At 46.0% G+C, this 15,138-nt stretch overlaps 1 protein-coding gene across 10 annotated transcripts in view; it reads left to right on the top strand.

Annotated features, from left to right (window-relative positions):
• The window catches only part of KANSL1 (KAT8 regulatory NSL complex subunit 1), a 309,838-nt gene that overhangs the window by 257,546 nt on the left and 37,154 nt on the right, over positions 1-15,138 (top strand). For 9 of the 10 annotated variants that reach the window (XM_033918391.1, XM_033918392.1, XM_033918393.1 and 6 more), the window contains one exon: positions 11,602-11,723. In XM_033918391.1, coding sequence (XP_033774282.1) covers positions 11,602-11,723 — 122 coding nt within the window. The remainder of the gene's footprint in view (positions 1-11,601; positions 11,724-15,138) is intronic. The other variant, XM_033918396.1, reaches the window with a different exon arrangement.

Here is a 15,138-nt window from a genome sequence, read left to right as displayed (position 1 = left end):
ACCCTCAGAAGTCGACCCCGGCTTTCTCGAGACCGCCTCCGAGACGTCCGTCTCAGCGAGGCAGAGGGGGACAACCCCAAGCCCCGGCGCAGGGCCCTTCTAAGCCAGCGCCTTCCTTTTGACGGGATGAGCGGACGGGGCGGGTTCCCCTCCGCACTTTCTCAGGAACCCCTTCCTATCGGGGGCCGTCTTCGGTTCTTCCGGGAGGCATGGACCGGGATTACCTCAGACGCTTGGGTGCTCCGGATCGTCTCCGAGGGCTACTCGCTCAACTTTGTGTCCTCGCCGCCGGACAGTCCCCCAAGTTTAGTCCCCTGCAACCGTTCGCAGCTACCGACCCTTATAACCGAAGCCAAAGCCCTCTTGAAGCTTCGGGCGGTCGAGCCGGTCCCCAAGGACCAGTGGGGTACGGGGTTTTACTCCCGCTACTTTTTGGTTCCAAAAAAGACCGGGGACCTGCGCCCCATACTGGACCTCAGGAAGCTCAACAAATTCCTGGCCCGGGAGAAGTTTCGAATGCTATCTCTCCCGTTTCTGTACCCCCTCTTGGGGGAAGGGGACTGGATGTGCTCCCTCGACCTGAAGGAAGCATACACCCATGTTCCGGTGCACCCCGCCTGTCGAAGATTCCTACGATTCCAGGTGGGGGACCTCCACCTCCAGTACAGGGTACTGCCCTTCGGCCTGGCCGCGTCCCCACGAGTATTCACGAAGTGCATGGTGGTGGTTGCAGCAGCCCTCAGGTCACGTGGACTCCATGTGTTCCCTTACCTGGACGATTGGCTCATCAAAGCCCCGACCAGGGAGGGGGTTATCTCAGCGACCCGACAGTCTATTGCCTTCCTGCAAACTCTCGGGTTCGAGATAAACTTTCCAAAGTCTCAGTTGAGACCGTCGCAGTCTCTTCAATTCATAGGTGCGGTGCTGGACACGGTGCGCCTCCGCTCCTACCTGCCGACCCAGCGGTTGGAAGCCTTGGTACGGATGAGCCGCCAGGTCTCCCAACTATCGAGGGTCTCGGCCAAGCGCATGATGATGCTGCTGGGCCATATGGCCTCGACGGTACATGTCACGCCGTTTGCGAGGCTACACCTGAGGATCCCTCAGTGGACCCTCGCGTCCCAGTGGCGCCAGGAGTGCGACCCGGCGTCTCGCCTCATTTCGGTAACTCCGCCCTTGCGGAAATCGCTGCATTGGTGGACAGACTCTTCAAATCTGTCCATGGGACTATTGTTTCGCACTCCGCCTTTTCGCAAGGTCCTGACCACGGACTCCTCGGAGTACGCGTGGGGAGCCCATCTCGACGGTCTTCGCACGCAGGGCCGGTGGTCGTCAGAAGACCGCCAGTGTCATATCAACGTGCTAGAGCTGCGAGCCATCTTCCTAGCACTTCGAGCCTTCGTTCACATATTGCAGGACCAGGTGGTCCTCGTCCGCACGGACAATCAGGTGGCAATGTATTATGTGAACAAGCAGGGAGGAACGGGGTCATGGCCCCTCTGCTCCGAAGCTCTTCGCCTCTGGGAGTGGGCGACCTCCCGGAACATCTTCCTCCGGGCGGTCTACATCCAAGGAGAACGGAATTGCCTGGCGGACAAACTGAGTCGACTTCTGCAACCGCACGAGTGGACTCTACACTCAGCAGTTCTACGCGAGGTCTTCGCTCGCTGGGGAACGCCACAGGTGGATCTGTTTGCCTCTCCGGAGACACACAAACTACCACTATATTGTTCTCGGATGTACTCGCAGGACCGTCTGGAAGCGGATGCCTTCCTACTCGACTGGGAAGGGAGGTTCCTGTATGCATTCCCTCCGTTCCCTCTGATCATGCGAACGTTGGTACACCTAAAATCTTCCACGGCCACGATGATTCTCATAGCACCTCGGTGGCCGCGCCAGCACTGGTTCTCCCTGCTGCTCCAGCTCAGTGCCAGAGAGCCTCTCCCCCTGCCTGTCTCTCCTTCTCTGCTGTCTCAGAGTCAAGGATCCATGTTACATCCCAATCTGCAGTCATTGCACCTGACAGCCTGGTTTCTTGTTCCCTGACTCCTCCGGACCTGTCTCAATCGGTGAAGGAGGTGTTGGAAGCCTCCCGCAAGATCTCGACGAGGCTTTGCTATGCGCAGAAATGGACCAGGTTTTCCACCTGGTGCTCGTCTTTTCACCTGGATCCGGTATCAGTTCCGGTATCCTCGGTTCTAGAATATTTGTTTCATTTGTCGCGCTCCGGCTTGAAAACCACTTCGGTACGGGTTCATCTCAGTGCGATTTCTGCTTTCCACCAACCTCTGGAGGGACGCCCTCCGTCACTCCATCCCTTGGTGACACGCTTCATGAAAGGGTTACTCAGGGTTTGTCCCCCTCTTAAGCCTCCGTCAGTCGTGTGGAATTTGAATGTGGTTCTGGCTCAACTGATGAAACCCCCGTTTGAGCCACTCAACAAGTCCCTCGTAAAATTTCTGACTTGGAAGGCGGTGTTTCTAATTGCCCTCACCTCCGCCAGGCGGATCGGGGAGTTGCAAGCCTTGGTTGCGGACCCTCCTTTCACTGTTTTTCATCACGACAAGGTGGTTCTCCGCACCCATCCTAAGTTTTTACCTAAAGTTGTTTCTGACTTCCACCTCAATCAGTCCATTGTCCTTCCTGTGTTCTTCCCGAAGCCCCACTCCCATCCCGGCGAGACGGCGCTTCACACGCTTGACTGTAAGAGGGCGTTGGCATTTTATCTTCAACGCACCAGGCCTCATCGGAAGGTTCCTCAATTGTTTTTGTCCTTCGATCCCAATCGATTAGGGCATCCAGTTTCCAAGCGCACTCTGTCTAACTGGTTGGCCGCTTGCATTTCCTTTTGCTACGCTCAGGCTGGCCTTCCTCCCCCGGGTCGAGTCACGGGGCACAAGGTCCGAGCGATGGCAGCCTCGATAGCTTTCCTCCGATCCACCCCGATGGAGGACATATGTAAGGCTGCCACTTGGTCTTCGGTTCATACATTCACCTCTCATTACTGTCTGGACACTTTATCCAGGAGTGACGGCCGGTTTGGCCAGTCAGTTTTGCAAAATCTGTTTTCCTAAATTGCCATCCTCCCACCTGCCCTTTTTTGGTTAGCTTGGAGGTCACCCACATGTGAGAATATCATGCCTGCTTGTCCTGGGATAAAGCACAGTTACTTACCGTAACAGGTGTTATCCAGGGACAGCAGGCATATATTCTCACAACCCGCCCGCCTCCCCGGGGATGGCTTCCTTGCTAGTTATGGAACTGAGGACCACGAGGTGGGATGCGCCCTCTAGTGGGCGAGAAGGCACGCACATGCGTGGTGCAGTGTGCAAACTTGAAACTTTAATCAAGTTTGCTTGAAAAGCTGTCCGCGCCGGGGCTCCGTAGATGACGTCACCCACATGTGAGAATATATGCCTGCTGTCCCTGGATAACACCTGTTACGGTAAGTAACTGTGCTTTTTCTCTTGTTTATCTCACTGTTACAGTTTCCTCTGCTTCCTGTTTTTATGTTCTCAGTTCTTCGTACTTGCATACTTGGAACTCCGTGTGTACTCTTTGATATAAGTGTTCACCTCCTGTTTGGGATACACTTCGCATATTTTCTTATGCTTCACCTTTGCCACATCTCTTTTACCATTCTGCTACGCTGTGTAGATTCTGGGTGGTGTTTCTTGCTCTTTTAGGATCCCGTTGCCCAAATTAAGGGTGGGCTCTCCCAGTGCTATACATTCTCACAATAGCATTTATGCTATTTTCATTGACTACCTGGCCTTGCTTTCTTTGTCATAGCAGGATCGGCCAGTATCTTCTCTGCGTTATTCCTTATAGCTGTATTATCAAACTTTTTTTTATTATTATTATTTATTTTTAATTAATTTTCAAATACAAACAAGCAAACTTTAACTTGCTCACAGATTCAGAAATATCCACATTAAATTGTGGTATAAAGACAATCTTAGGTAAATTATAGTAATTATTTAGTCCACGATATTTATGAACATAAGAACATAAGAACTGCCATCTCCGGATCAGACCCATGGTCCATCGAGTCCGGCGATCCGCACACGCGGAGGCCCAGTCAGGTATACAAGAAAGTGAAAAAAAGAAAAAAAAAGGCAACAATAAACAATTTTAACAAAAGGGCAGCCGGTTTAAACTGTAGGAGATACTATTGTGCCTAACCTCACTCCTCCCCCTCTCTAGCCACAATAAATTCTAATAACTATTTCGGTTTAAAAAAGAGAAAATTTTTCCTTTCAAATGTAACACAACACTTAGATGGAAATTTTAATATAAACGAAGCACCTAGAGCTTGGACTCTTGACTTATAAGTCAAAAAGACCTTTCTTCCTTTTTTGAGTTACTTGAGAAATGTCAGGAAAAAGATGTACAGTTTATTTATCATTCATATATCGGAAATAAGTCTGAAGGATTAAATTCCTATCAATTTCCAGTGCAAACGTCACTGTAAGAGTAGTCCTTTCTGTTAATTACTTCCAAGGAATTTTGGTCAAATTCAGTTTACCTTCTTCTGCTCTCATCACTTCAGTAGGGATGAAATTAACTTATTTCCAAAGGAAATATACTGAGCATTTGTTATAGTGGTAAGCTCTCTGTAGGTATTAGTAAGATCTCTTTCAAATACCTATGAACCATTTCCATTCAAGAGTCTTAAATTATTTTTCCTTTTCTTATTCTCTATAAATTTCAACTTTTTCTGGATAACAGCGCTTTCTTTGACAATCTCCACTTCTAAGGTCTTAATCTACTTAAACTATTCTTTATGCCTTTTTATACTCTCAGCTTGTTCATGAAGAATATCTCCATGAAAGTTTACTTGTGAACTGATAGTAGCACAATCATTTCTGACCATGGTTACTGCTTTCCTGAGGTTAGAGTCCGTTACCTCAATAGCGCTCCACAGTTCGTCCATGCTAACTATTGCAGGCTTTACCAACTCACCAAATTGTTCGTTCACTTTCACGGAAGATAGTACTTCCCCTGTCTCTGCGGTGAGTGCCGATGTTTGTGGCCCAGTGGGATTCTCTTCTTCCACCAATTCTCCTCCCATTGCTCCTCCAAGGCTAGGCAGTGATCTTCCCTCTTGTGGGAGCTGCATTGCCTCTCTCTCTCTCTGCGGAGATTCCTCTTCTGGGTTGGAGGGGAGCCTGCCCTGAATCGGGCTCAAGGAAACCCAACCATAACTGAGGCTTGCCGCAGAACTCGTCATTCCTCCCGAAGTTGGGTATATCTCCTTTGCATGGGGCACGACTCTTCCGTCCAAGATGGTCTGAATCAGACCTCACGGATTCTCAGTCGCTGGAGGAGGTGCCCTGGAACTTCCTTTCCACTTACCCATGTCCAAAAACCAGTGAAGAAATTGGCATTAGAGTACCAATGCGAAGTAAAGGTAATCGAAACAAGATCTAATAAGGCAGGAGCTCTGCACGCAGCATCTGCCCTTGATGCCATCTTGGATCTGTTTTCCACTATCAAAATTCTTATGGCTCCTTTCAGCAACCTGCCATTTATTTGAAGATTCTCCTCCTATACTCTGGCTCGGCCCAAAATTAGAACACCTGCCCACCCTCTTCACACTATCCTCAGGCGCTGCACTGCAGTTTGAGTTCTGAAGCAAGGTCCTTGGCATCATTATCGATTCTTCTCTCTCCTTCAATGACCACCTCAACTCCTTGGCTAAATCATGCTTTTTCAGCCTCCACATGTTGAGGAAAGTAAGATCCTATTTTCGCCAACAACATTTCGCCGTCCTTGACCAATCCATCATCTTCTCCAAACTAGACTACTGCAATGCCATCTATTTAAGCCTATCAAAAAAAGTCTTCAAAGACTCCAGCTAATCCAGAATACTGCAGCCAAGTTGATCTTTGCAAAACGCAAGTCTGACCATGTCTCCCTACTCCTAGCCAAACTTCACTGGCTCCCAGTGATTTCCAGAATCCATTTCAAATGCTCCTTCCTGACTTTTAAGATCATTCACGGCTTCCTTCCTCCCTTAATCCCACTATTTTATAACTCCTCAAGTTCTGACTCTGCCAGACCCGCCCAAAGGTATAAACTATCCTTCCCCTCTCTACACGGTATTCGCTATGCAGGCAAACTGGGAAAATCCCTTCTCTTCAGAATCACAGGTCTTTGGAACGAGCTTACTACCCCACTGCGGAACCTGGGCTCCCTCCAATTATTCCGCAACTGAAAACCTGGCTTTTCACTAAAATGTAATTATATCCCCCCTTACTCTTCTCTTCTATATATAAGTTCATGTAAACCTTTTTTTCCCTTCTCTTCCTATATTTTAAGTTCTTGTAAACCGTGCCGAGCTCCACATCTGTGGAGATGATGCGGTATATAAACTTAAGGTTTAGTTTAGTATGCCTCTTTTAAACATTCTATACAAGTTTGTTTTACTCCATTCCCTTTTTTCATCTAAGAAATATGGAGATTTGGGAGTGGCTGTAGGGGAGGAGGAGGCCACTACATCCATGAACGACTACTTTGGAAGATTGCGAATCATGGAGTGGCTGTAGGGGAGGAGGAGGCCACTACATCCATTAACGACGACTTCGGAAGATTGCGAGTCATGGAATAGAGGGTAAAATACTTGCGTGGACCAAAAACTGGCTGGAGCATAGGAAACAGAGTGGGGCTAAATGGACAATACTCAGACTGGAAGAGCGTCACCAGTGGGGTGCCGCAGGGCTCGGTGCTTGGACCCTTGCTCTTCAACATCTTTATAAATGATCTGGAAATTGGTACGACGAGCGAGGTGATTAAATTTGGGGACGATGCTAAGCTATTCAGAGTAGTGAAGATGCAGGAGGATTGAGAAGATCTGCAACGTGACATAAACATGCTTGAGAAATGGGCTGCGACATGGCAAATGAGATTCAACGTGGATAAGTGTAAAATGATGCATGTTGGTAACAAAAATCTCATGCACGAATACAGGATTTCCAGGGCTGTACTTCGAGAGATCTCCCAGGAAAGAGACTTGGGTGTTCTGATCGACAAGTTGATGAAGCCGTCTGTGCAATGTGTGGCGGCGGCGAAAAGGGCGAACAGAATGCTAGGAATGATTAAAAAGGGGATCACGAACAGATCGGAGAGGGTTATCGTGCTGCTGTACCGGGACATGGTGCGGCCTCACCTGGAATGCTGCATCCAGCACTAGTCGCCGTACATGAAGAAGGACATGGTACTACTCGAAAGGGTCCAGAGAAGAGCAACTAAAATGATTAAGGGGCTGGAGTAGTTGCCGTACAGTGAGAGATTGAAGAAACCGGGCTGTAAAACCGCTTAGATAATCTTGATAGGCGGTATATAAAAACCTAATAAACTTGGAAACTCTTCTCCCTTGAAAAGAGGAGACTGAGATGGGACTTGATCGAAACGTTCAAAATACTGAAGGGAATAGACTTAACGGATGTAGCGGTATATAAGAAATAAATTACATTACATTACTTAGTAGATAAAGACAGACTGTTCATCCTTTCCAAGGTAGGGAGAAAGAGAGGGCACTCTCTAAAGTTGAAAGTGGATAGATTCCGTACAAACATAAGGAAATTCTTCTTCATCCAGAGAGTGGTGGAAAACTGGAACGCTCTTCCGGAATCTGTTATAGGGGAAAACACACGTCAGGGTTTCAAAACAAAGTTGGACAAGTTCCTGCTAAACTGGAATGTACGCAGATGAGGCTGGACTCTCTCTTCAAGGGAATTGCGTTGAACAAAATAAAGCGTCTTCAAATTATTCAAAATGCTTCCATTAAGCTTATAACCAAATCTAGAAAGTTTGACCACGTAACACCGCTTCTTAAAATGCACACTGGCTTCCAGTTATCCATCAAATTACTTATAAGCTTTGTTTACTGACTTTCAAATCTCTTTATAATAAAACTCCAGCATTTATATACAAATTATTAATTCCATACTCTCCAAATAGAGTTTTGAGATCCAATGAACAGAATTTATTGACTATTCCTTCGCTGAAGGTTATTAATACAAGACGGCAATTTATTTTTTCGGTTACCGCTCCACAGACTTGGAATGCCCTTCCAATGTTTTTAAGGGAAGAACAGGAACTTGGAAAATTTAAAAGTAATTTAAAAATATTTCTTTTCAAAGATGCCTTTGAAAACTAATTTTAATACTCCATAGCCCTAATAAATTTTATCTTATAATATTTTATTGTTATTTTGTTTACCTTCTGTATCTTTCTCTTTTTGTTTCTACTTTACTTTGTTGATTTGTATTTCACTTCCCCATTTACTCAATGTCATGAGTATGTTAAGTTAAATTTCAATCCCTTGTCATTATATAAATTTTGTTTTGTATTGTATTGTTTCCCATCAAATGTAATTTTAAACTGTTCATTGCTTAGAAGTATGATTAAGCGATTAATCAAAAAAACTATTAAACTTGAAACTTGACTGTCTGTCAGTGGGGGGTTTAGATTTTTTTCCATTTTCGTTCCAGTATTCAACATTTCTGCTTTAGTTGTCTGTGATATGGAAGGTACCAGGGGGCCTTGCGGGAGTAGGAGACAGTTTTAGTGGATAGTGGAGCAAGGGAGTGGTAGGTGGTCTCAGAGAGGGTGATCCAATTGTGCCAGTTGGATTCAGGGTTTGAAGGGTTGGGAATGGTGGAAATTAGGTTGAGGAATTTGGTCCAGAACAAATCGCTCGCAATTTTTTTCCGGAAGGTAATAGGATTGGGGGAACGAGGAGGGGGTTCGAGGTGTGACATGAAAATGGGGAGGCAGAAAGCCCCTAGGAAGTGGTCGGACCAAGGGACAGGATCCCAGCGAGTGTCATCAATCGAAGTTTTGTATTCGGTGAGATCGAGGAAGCTGATGATGTCTAGCGCATGCCCCTTTTCATGGGTTGGGGAGAGAGCCGGGCGGGGGGGGAAGCCTAAAGAGGTGAGGAAGTTGTTGAGATCAATTGCATCCTTGTTAGTGGTATCGTTTATGTGAAGATTAATATCCCCAATGATTAGTAATCTTTGAAATTTGAGGAAGGCGTTTGTAATAGTCTCAAGGACGAGATCAGAGGATTTGTTCCAGGGGGATGATGGTGGACAATATAAAAGCGGGATACCCAGTGGGTGAGGATGGAGCTCATCATTGACACAGGCTAGCATGCTAGAACAGGTCGCTTGTGATTTTTTTGCGGAAGGTAATGGGGTTGGAAGTGCGGGGTGAAGCCCCAAGGTGCGACATAAAGATGGGGAGACAGAAGGTCCCTAGGAAGTGGTCAGACCAGGGGACATGTTCCCAGCGAGTTTCGTCAACTGACGTCTTGTGAGCTGTAAGGTCGAGGAAGCTAATGAGGTCTAGTATGTGCTCCTTTTCGTGGGTTCGGAATGGTGCCGGGGGGGGGGGGGGGAGGCCAAGGGAGGTGAGGAAGCTAATGAGGTCAATCGTATCCTTGCTGGTGATGTCGTCTAGGTGGAGATTAATGTCTCCGATGATCAATAACCTTTGGAACTTGAGGAAGGCGTTTGTTATAGTCTCAAGGACGAGTTCGGAGTTGTTCCAAGGGGTAGGTAGGCGGTATAGGAGCAGGATGCCCAGTGGGTGAGGATGAAGTTCATCGTTGACGGAAGCAAGCATGTATTCTAGTGAGGTATGGCAGCCCCTTTTGAGGAGCTGAACATCGAAAAAGGATTTGTAGAGGATTGCCAGGCCACCTCCTTTACAGTTAGATCTAGGTGAAAAGAGACATTGGTAGCCATGGGAGCAGAGTTCATCCTGTGTAAATAGGTCATCTTTTCTAATCCATGATTCCGTGACGCATAGGAAACCAGGGTCAGAATCTTCAAGTAGGTCCTTCAGAATTTGAATCTTATTGCAAGCGGATCTTGCGTTGCAATAAAGTGTTGGGACTGGGGTGAGCGAGTCAGAGGCAAGGTTGGGGAGATTGACAGGGGAAACAAACATTAAAGAAGCATGGTTGATTCTTCGGTGGGGGGGGGGTGTTGGGAGGATGTGGTCTGGTGCGAATCAACGTGGGGATTTTGAGGCCTACTACTGTTTGGAGAATCACTCCAGACAGGATGCTGATTCAGCCAAGCAGTTCTACAAAATTTATTTTCTACTTTATGCCAATTTACCCTTCAACCCTTTTGGTTAGACAGCTCGTGATAGTTGTCCATAATCCTCTTTTCAGAGGCATGATCCTGGCAGCTTGGGAGTTCTACATGTGAGAATATGATGCCTGCTTGTCTTCGGATAAAGCAAAAGTATTCATATGTAGCAGGTTTTATCCAAGGACATCAGGTATATATTCTTACAACCTTCCACCTCCCCTGGTTGACTTCTTGGTTATCCTACTGAACTGGGTCCTGCAAGCTAGTGTCAGGCAGGAAGGCACCAGTGCAAACGTAGAATGGGTGGTCTTAGTTTTTAAAGTGACTGCGCTTTTTGACGGTCTGTACCAGGTTCTGTGGATGGCGTCACCCACATGTGAGAATATATGCTTGCTGTCCTCGGATAACGCCTGCTACAGGTGTATAACTTTGCTTTTAACAATCTCCAACTTGCTTCATTGCCATCATTAACCACTTTAAATGATCTATTGTGTAAAAAAAAAAACCCTTACCATTTGTGCACTGACCCCATTATTCCCTGCTGTTCTATGTGAGCAAGTAGTATCAAAAGGGATTGTGACATCAAGTAGCACAAGTGTAATTTGACCACTCAAGCCAAACGCATGATGGAATGTACATTCTGGTTTACATCAGTATGATGTAAAACAATCACATAAAATAAGCATGACTATTATACAGTCAAAATATCTGGAAAAACACTCTGTAAAATAAGTAAAATTTAAATATTGTTCTGCTTAATTTCCAACTATGAGTCAGATTCTGAATCTTAGAAAGTGTTTTATGAACTGCAAAAGTATTCTAAAATAGTCAGATTTTTATTTATGCCTTTTACAATGGCATAAAGCATTGGAGTATTGGTCTAGACCAGTGGTCTCAAACTCAAACCCCTTTGCAGGGCCACATTTTGGATTGGTAGGTACTTGGAAGGCCTCAGAAAAAATAGTTAATGTCTTATTAAAGAAATGACAATTTTGCATGAGGTAAAACTCTTTGTAGTTTATAAATTTTTTCCTTTTGGCTAAGTCTTAATAATAATATTGTAATTTATAACTAAAGAGACATATGATCAAGAAACTGTTTTATTTTACTTTTGTGATTATGATAAACATACCGAGGGCCTCAAAATAGAATCTGGTGGTCTGCATGTGGTCCCCGGGCTGCGAGTTTGAGACCACTGGTCTAGATAGACCTGGTGATACAGGCTGGGGTTCATGGCGGAAATTTGGAAGAGGGCCCTAAATTCTGTACCTCCTTGGCCCTAAGCAGATTTTAGTCCTCTTTGTGGGGTGGGGGAGGGCCCAGGGCAATTGCCCTACTTGCAACCCCTCTAATGCAGGCCCTGGTTCCAGAAATGATTACTATGCTGTAAGAATGCTAGTCTTAACCTGCACTAAGAACTAATGAAAAATAGAACTTGATGTGTTAGGAATTCACTTTTCTTCTTTTTTTTTCCACCTTTCCCCCACAGCAGGCAGCAAGGAGAAGGAGGGGTGAAAGTTCTTTCGACATTAACAATATTGTCATCCCAATGTCCGTGGCAGCCACTACACGTGTAGAGAAGCTGCAATATAAGGAGATCCTCACCCCAAGGTGCAGAACTGCTTCCCTTTTGCTCTGCTCACCTCCTTTGCTGTTGTGTCCCTAACCCTAAAGTACCAAGATGCTATTCTGTTACATCCCTTCCAGATTCCATAAGCTAGGTGTTCAATCCCAACCCGCAGTCCAGGTGTTGCAGAAATCCACATTTTTTTCTCAACACATACCCCCCTTAGCCTGAGAGTTAGTAAACAATCCCGATTACAGTTTCTGCAAGCAGTCCGTGCAGAAGTCTTTTGAAGTGACTTCTTCTGTTTCTTATTTTTTTCAATTAAAGTTCTTTTTTTTATGTGCGACTTTGGTGCCTTGAGACCCCTCCCTGGTGGTCCCCTGTCGGAGAAAAAGATGCAGAGAAACTCAGGTGGATCTGTGAAGCCGTGTGCCACCTTCTTAAAGTACCCGGGGTCCCTTCCCGTGAGAGTCTTCTGGCCGGTCACCCTGTCACAGGTTTCTAGTGCAGTCTGTTTGTGTCTGGACAGAAACCCACCTGGGTTTCAAAGCACAGGCTGCCTTTCCCACCCCTGAAAGTGTGGCAGAGGATCCTTGGGGGTGCAGGTTGTAGTCAGTAACTGGCTTGCTGGCAGTGTAAAGATCTTCAATTCTGTGCATCTGAAAACTGTTTCTGAGACAGAAAGTCTTTTTTCTCCACTCAGCTAGCTACTTTAAAAAACGCTCACAGGCAAAGGCATTACAGAACTGAGTGTACCTCCATTATTTCCTATTGGAACTTCGAGAGTAGCTTGTGGAGCGATTTAAATTTTATTTTTCACAGTTTCTCTGGGTAGGGTTCAGGTCCCCACCTCCCTAGACCCCAAATCGCTAGTTTTTTATTTTTGGATTTTTGTTATTTTTGCCGTCTTTGGAGCAAATTCGCTGGTGGTGGCCATCTTGGATTTTTATCGGGTTTTTTCCAAAATTTTATTTCTGCCTCAAAACCACTCTATTTGATTAAAATCATTTGGGATGGACTCCCCAACCCCTAATCTGCTGGATATGTGCAGTGATTGTGCCGGATTGGCACCAGATCAGTGACCATGTATTGTATTCTATAGCACAATACATGGGGGACAGGAACTTCAGATTTGGCCTCCTCCACATTTTCAAGGGCCAGGAAGCCGACCTAGGTCCGTGACTTTGGAAAATAATATCATCCAGCGGTTCTCTTGGCCTCTGGCGCAAAACACCAGTGTTCTGTGGTGGAGCGCATGTGTCTCAACAGCTCCCTGCCATGGATGCGGGATTTGACTTTTCGCCAGAATTTATTTGTCTTCTCTGGAAAGCTTTTTCTATTGACCCAGCTTTTTCGTCACAGCCATCTCTGTCTGTTATGCCAGCATCGAAGCTTTCTGTTTGGGAGCCCTTCTCGTTCTGCCAGGGTGGACCTCGATTACATCAGCTGCCATTTTGATGTTCTGCCCATGCTGTCTCCTTACACTGCTTCTACTTTGGATCTGGCTGATATCATTGCCGGGAATAGTTGCTGTGCAAATCCAGATTTGGGGGTTGACCCTGCGGTGCGCAGGGCTCTTTCAGTATAGTTATTTTTCTTCTCATTGCTGATGATAAGAACATAAGATTTGCTGCTGCTGGGTCAGACCAGTGGTCCATCGTGCCCAGCAGTCTGCTCACGCCGCAGCCCTTAGGTCAAAGACCAGTGCCCTATTTGAGTCTAGCCTTACTTGCGTATGTTCTGTTCCAGTAGGAACTTATCCAACCTTTCTCATTTTTATCAGTAGTGGACTCGTGTTTAATCGGATCAGTGAGGGCTGGACATCATTTGGGAGGGACACAAGATAGACTAATTTTGCCTGCCTCCAGAGCTCTTTCTGGATTCTCTGGCAAGTTGGCTGGAAAAGGAGATCCATGTCCATGCTATGTCTGTTAGACATTGCAGCGATAGCACCCATTCCAGAGCAAGAATCAGGCTTAGGCAAATACTTAATCGTGCCAAAGAAAGGCTCGGAGGACTGGAGGCCCATTCTGGATCTAAAGTTGGTCAATCGCTTCTTGCGGATTCCCCATTTCCAGATGTTAACCTTGCACACAGTCATATCAGCTGTCTCCAGGATATTTTCTGGCGTCCTTGGATTTCACAGAGGTTTACCTCCATATTCCGATCTACCCGGAACATCAAAGGTTTCTGCGTTTCCATGTTCTGCAACAGCATTTTCAGTTCACCGCTCTACCTTTCAGGCTCAGAACAGCACCCCACACTTTTCCCAAGGTGATGGTAGTTGTGCCGACCTTTCTCTGCCAGCAGGGATCCAGGTTCATCCCTATTTGGACAACTGGTTGATTCGAGCTCCATCTCGTTTGGAATATGAAATTGCGTTGGAGACGGTAGTGTCTCAGTTGCCGGCGTTGGGAAGATTGTCAACTTCAGTAAGAGCAGTTTGATGCCCTCCCAGTCGTTGGAGTATCTGGGGCTTCTCTTCGATACCTCTTCCTGAGGCACGCAGACAGAAACTTCAACAGTAGATCAGAGCTCTTCTAAATTGCCCAGCCTGGATATGTCTTTAGGTTCTGGGGTCCATGGCGGTCTCTTTGGAGGCGGTTCGCTGGGCCTGAGCACACATGCACCCATTACAGGAGTCCCTTATCTTTCAGAGGTCTCCGCAGTGTCATTTCCTTCAGATGCCACTCCTTGATGGAGCCAGCTCACAGCAGCCTGAGCTGGTGGCTTCAGGGGGAAGCTTTCCGTCAGAGAAGGCTTCTTCGGATATCAGAGTGGATGACTTATCATGACAGATGCCAGCCTGTCAAGTTAGGGTGCTCTATTGGGAAATGATTCATTCACGAGCAGTGGACTCATCGTCAGAAATGATGGTTGATCAGTCATCTGGAGCTTCGGGCAATTCGGCTGGCGCTACTTGCTTTCCAGCCCCTGCTTGAAGGAAAGCGGTTCAAGTCTTCAGACTTCTTATTCCATATGACCCTTCGAGAGCTCTAAGATCCACCTCACAGCATACTCTTAATATCCCATCCTTAAGAATAATAGGTACTCGATGTAATACAATCTTTTCAGTAACTGCCCCCACGATTTGGAATTCTCTTCCTATATATATACGATATGAACACAATTTACAGAAATTTAAAAATAGTTTAAAATGTTTCTTTTTTAAAGATGCCTACAATTGACTATTCGTTTCAAGTCCAGCAACTCTTGATTTCCCGTCCTGTTGTTCTTTCCTTTGCTGTATCTTTTCTTAATAAATATTGTAGTTCTCCCCCCCCCCCTTTTTCCTATTGTGTCCTTGTAGATTAACAAAAAAAAAAACAAAAAACCGCAGTATGTTAAAATGTTAGTCTCTATGTACTTTTGTTAATGTTTTAATTATTATTGTACAACGCTTAGTATTTTGGATAGGCGTTTAATCGAATAAACTTGAAACTTGAAACTATATAAATT

Source organism: Geotrypetes seraphini, chromosome 13 (genome assembly GCF_902459505.1).
Source record: "Geotrypetes seraphini chromosome 13, aGeoSer1.1, whole genome shotgun sequence".
Taxonomy (NCBI): Eukaryota; Metazoa; Chordata; class Amphibia; order Gymnophiona; family Dermophiidae; genus Geotrypetes; species Geotrypetes seraphini.
Note: the sequence above shows the minus strand (reverse complement) of the source record. Positions and strands in the feature narration are given on the sequence as shown.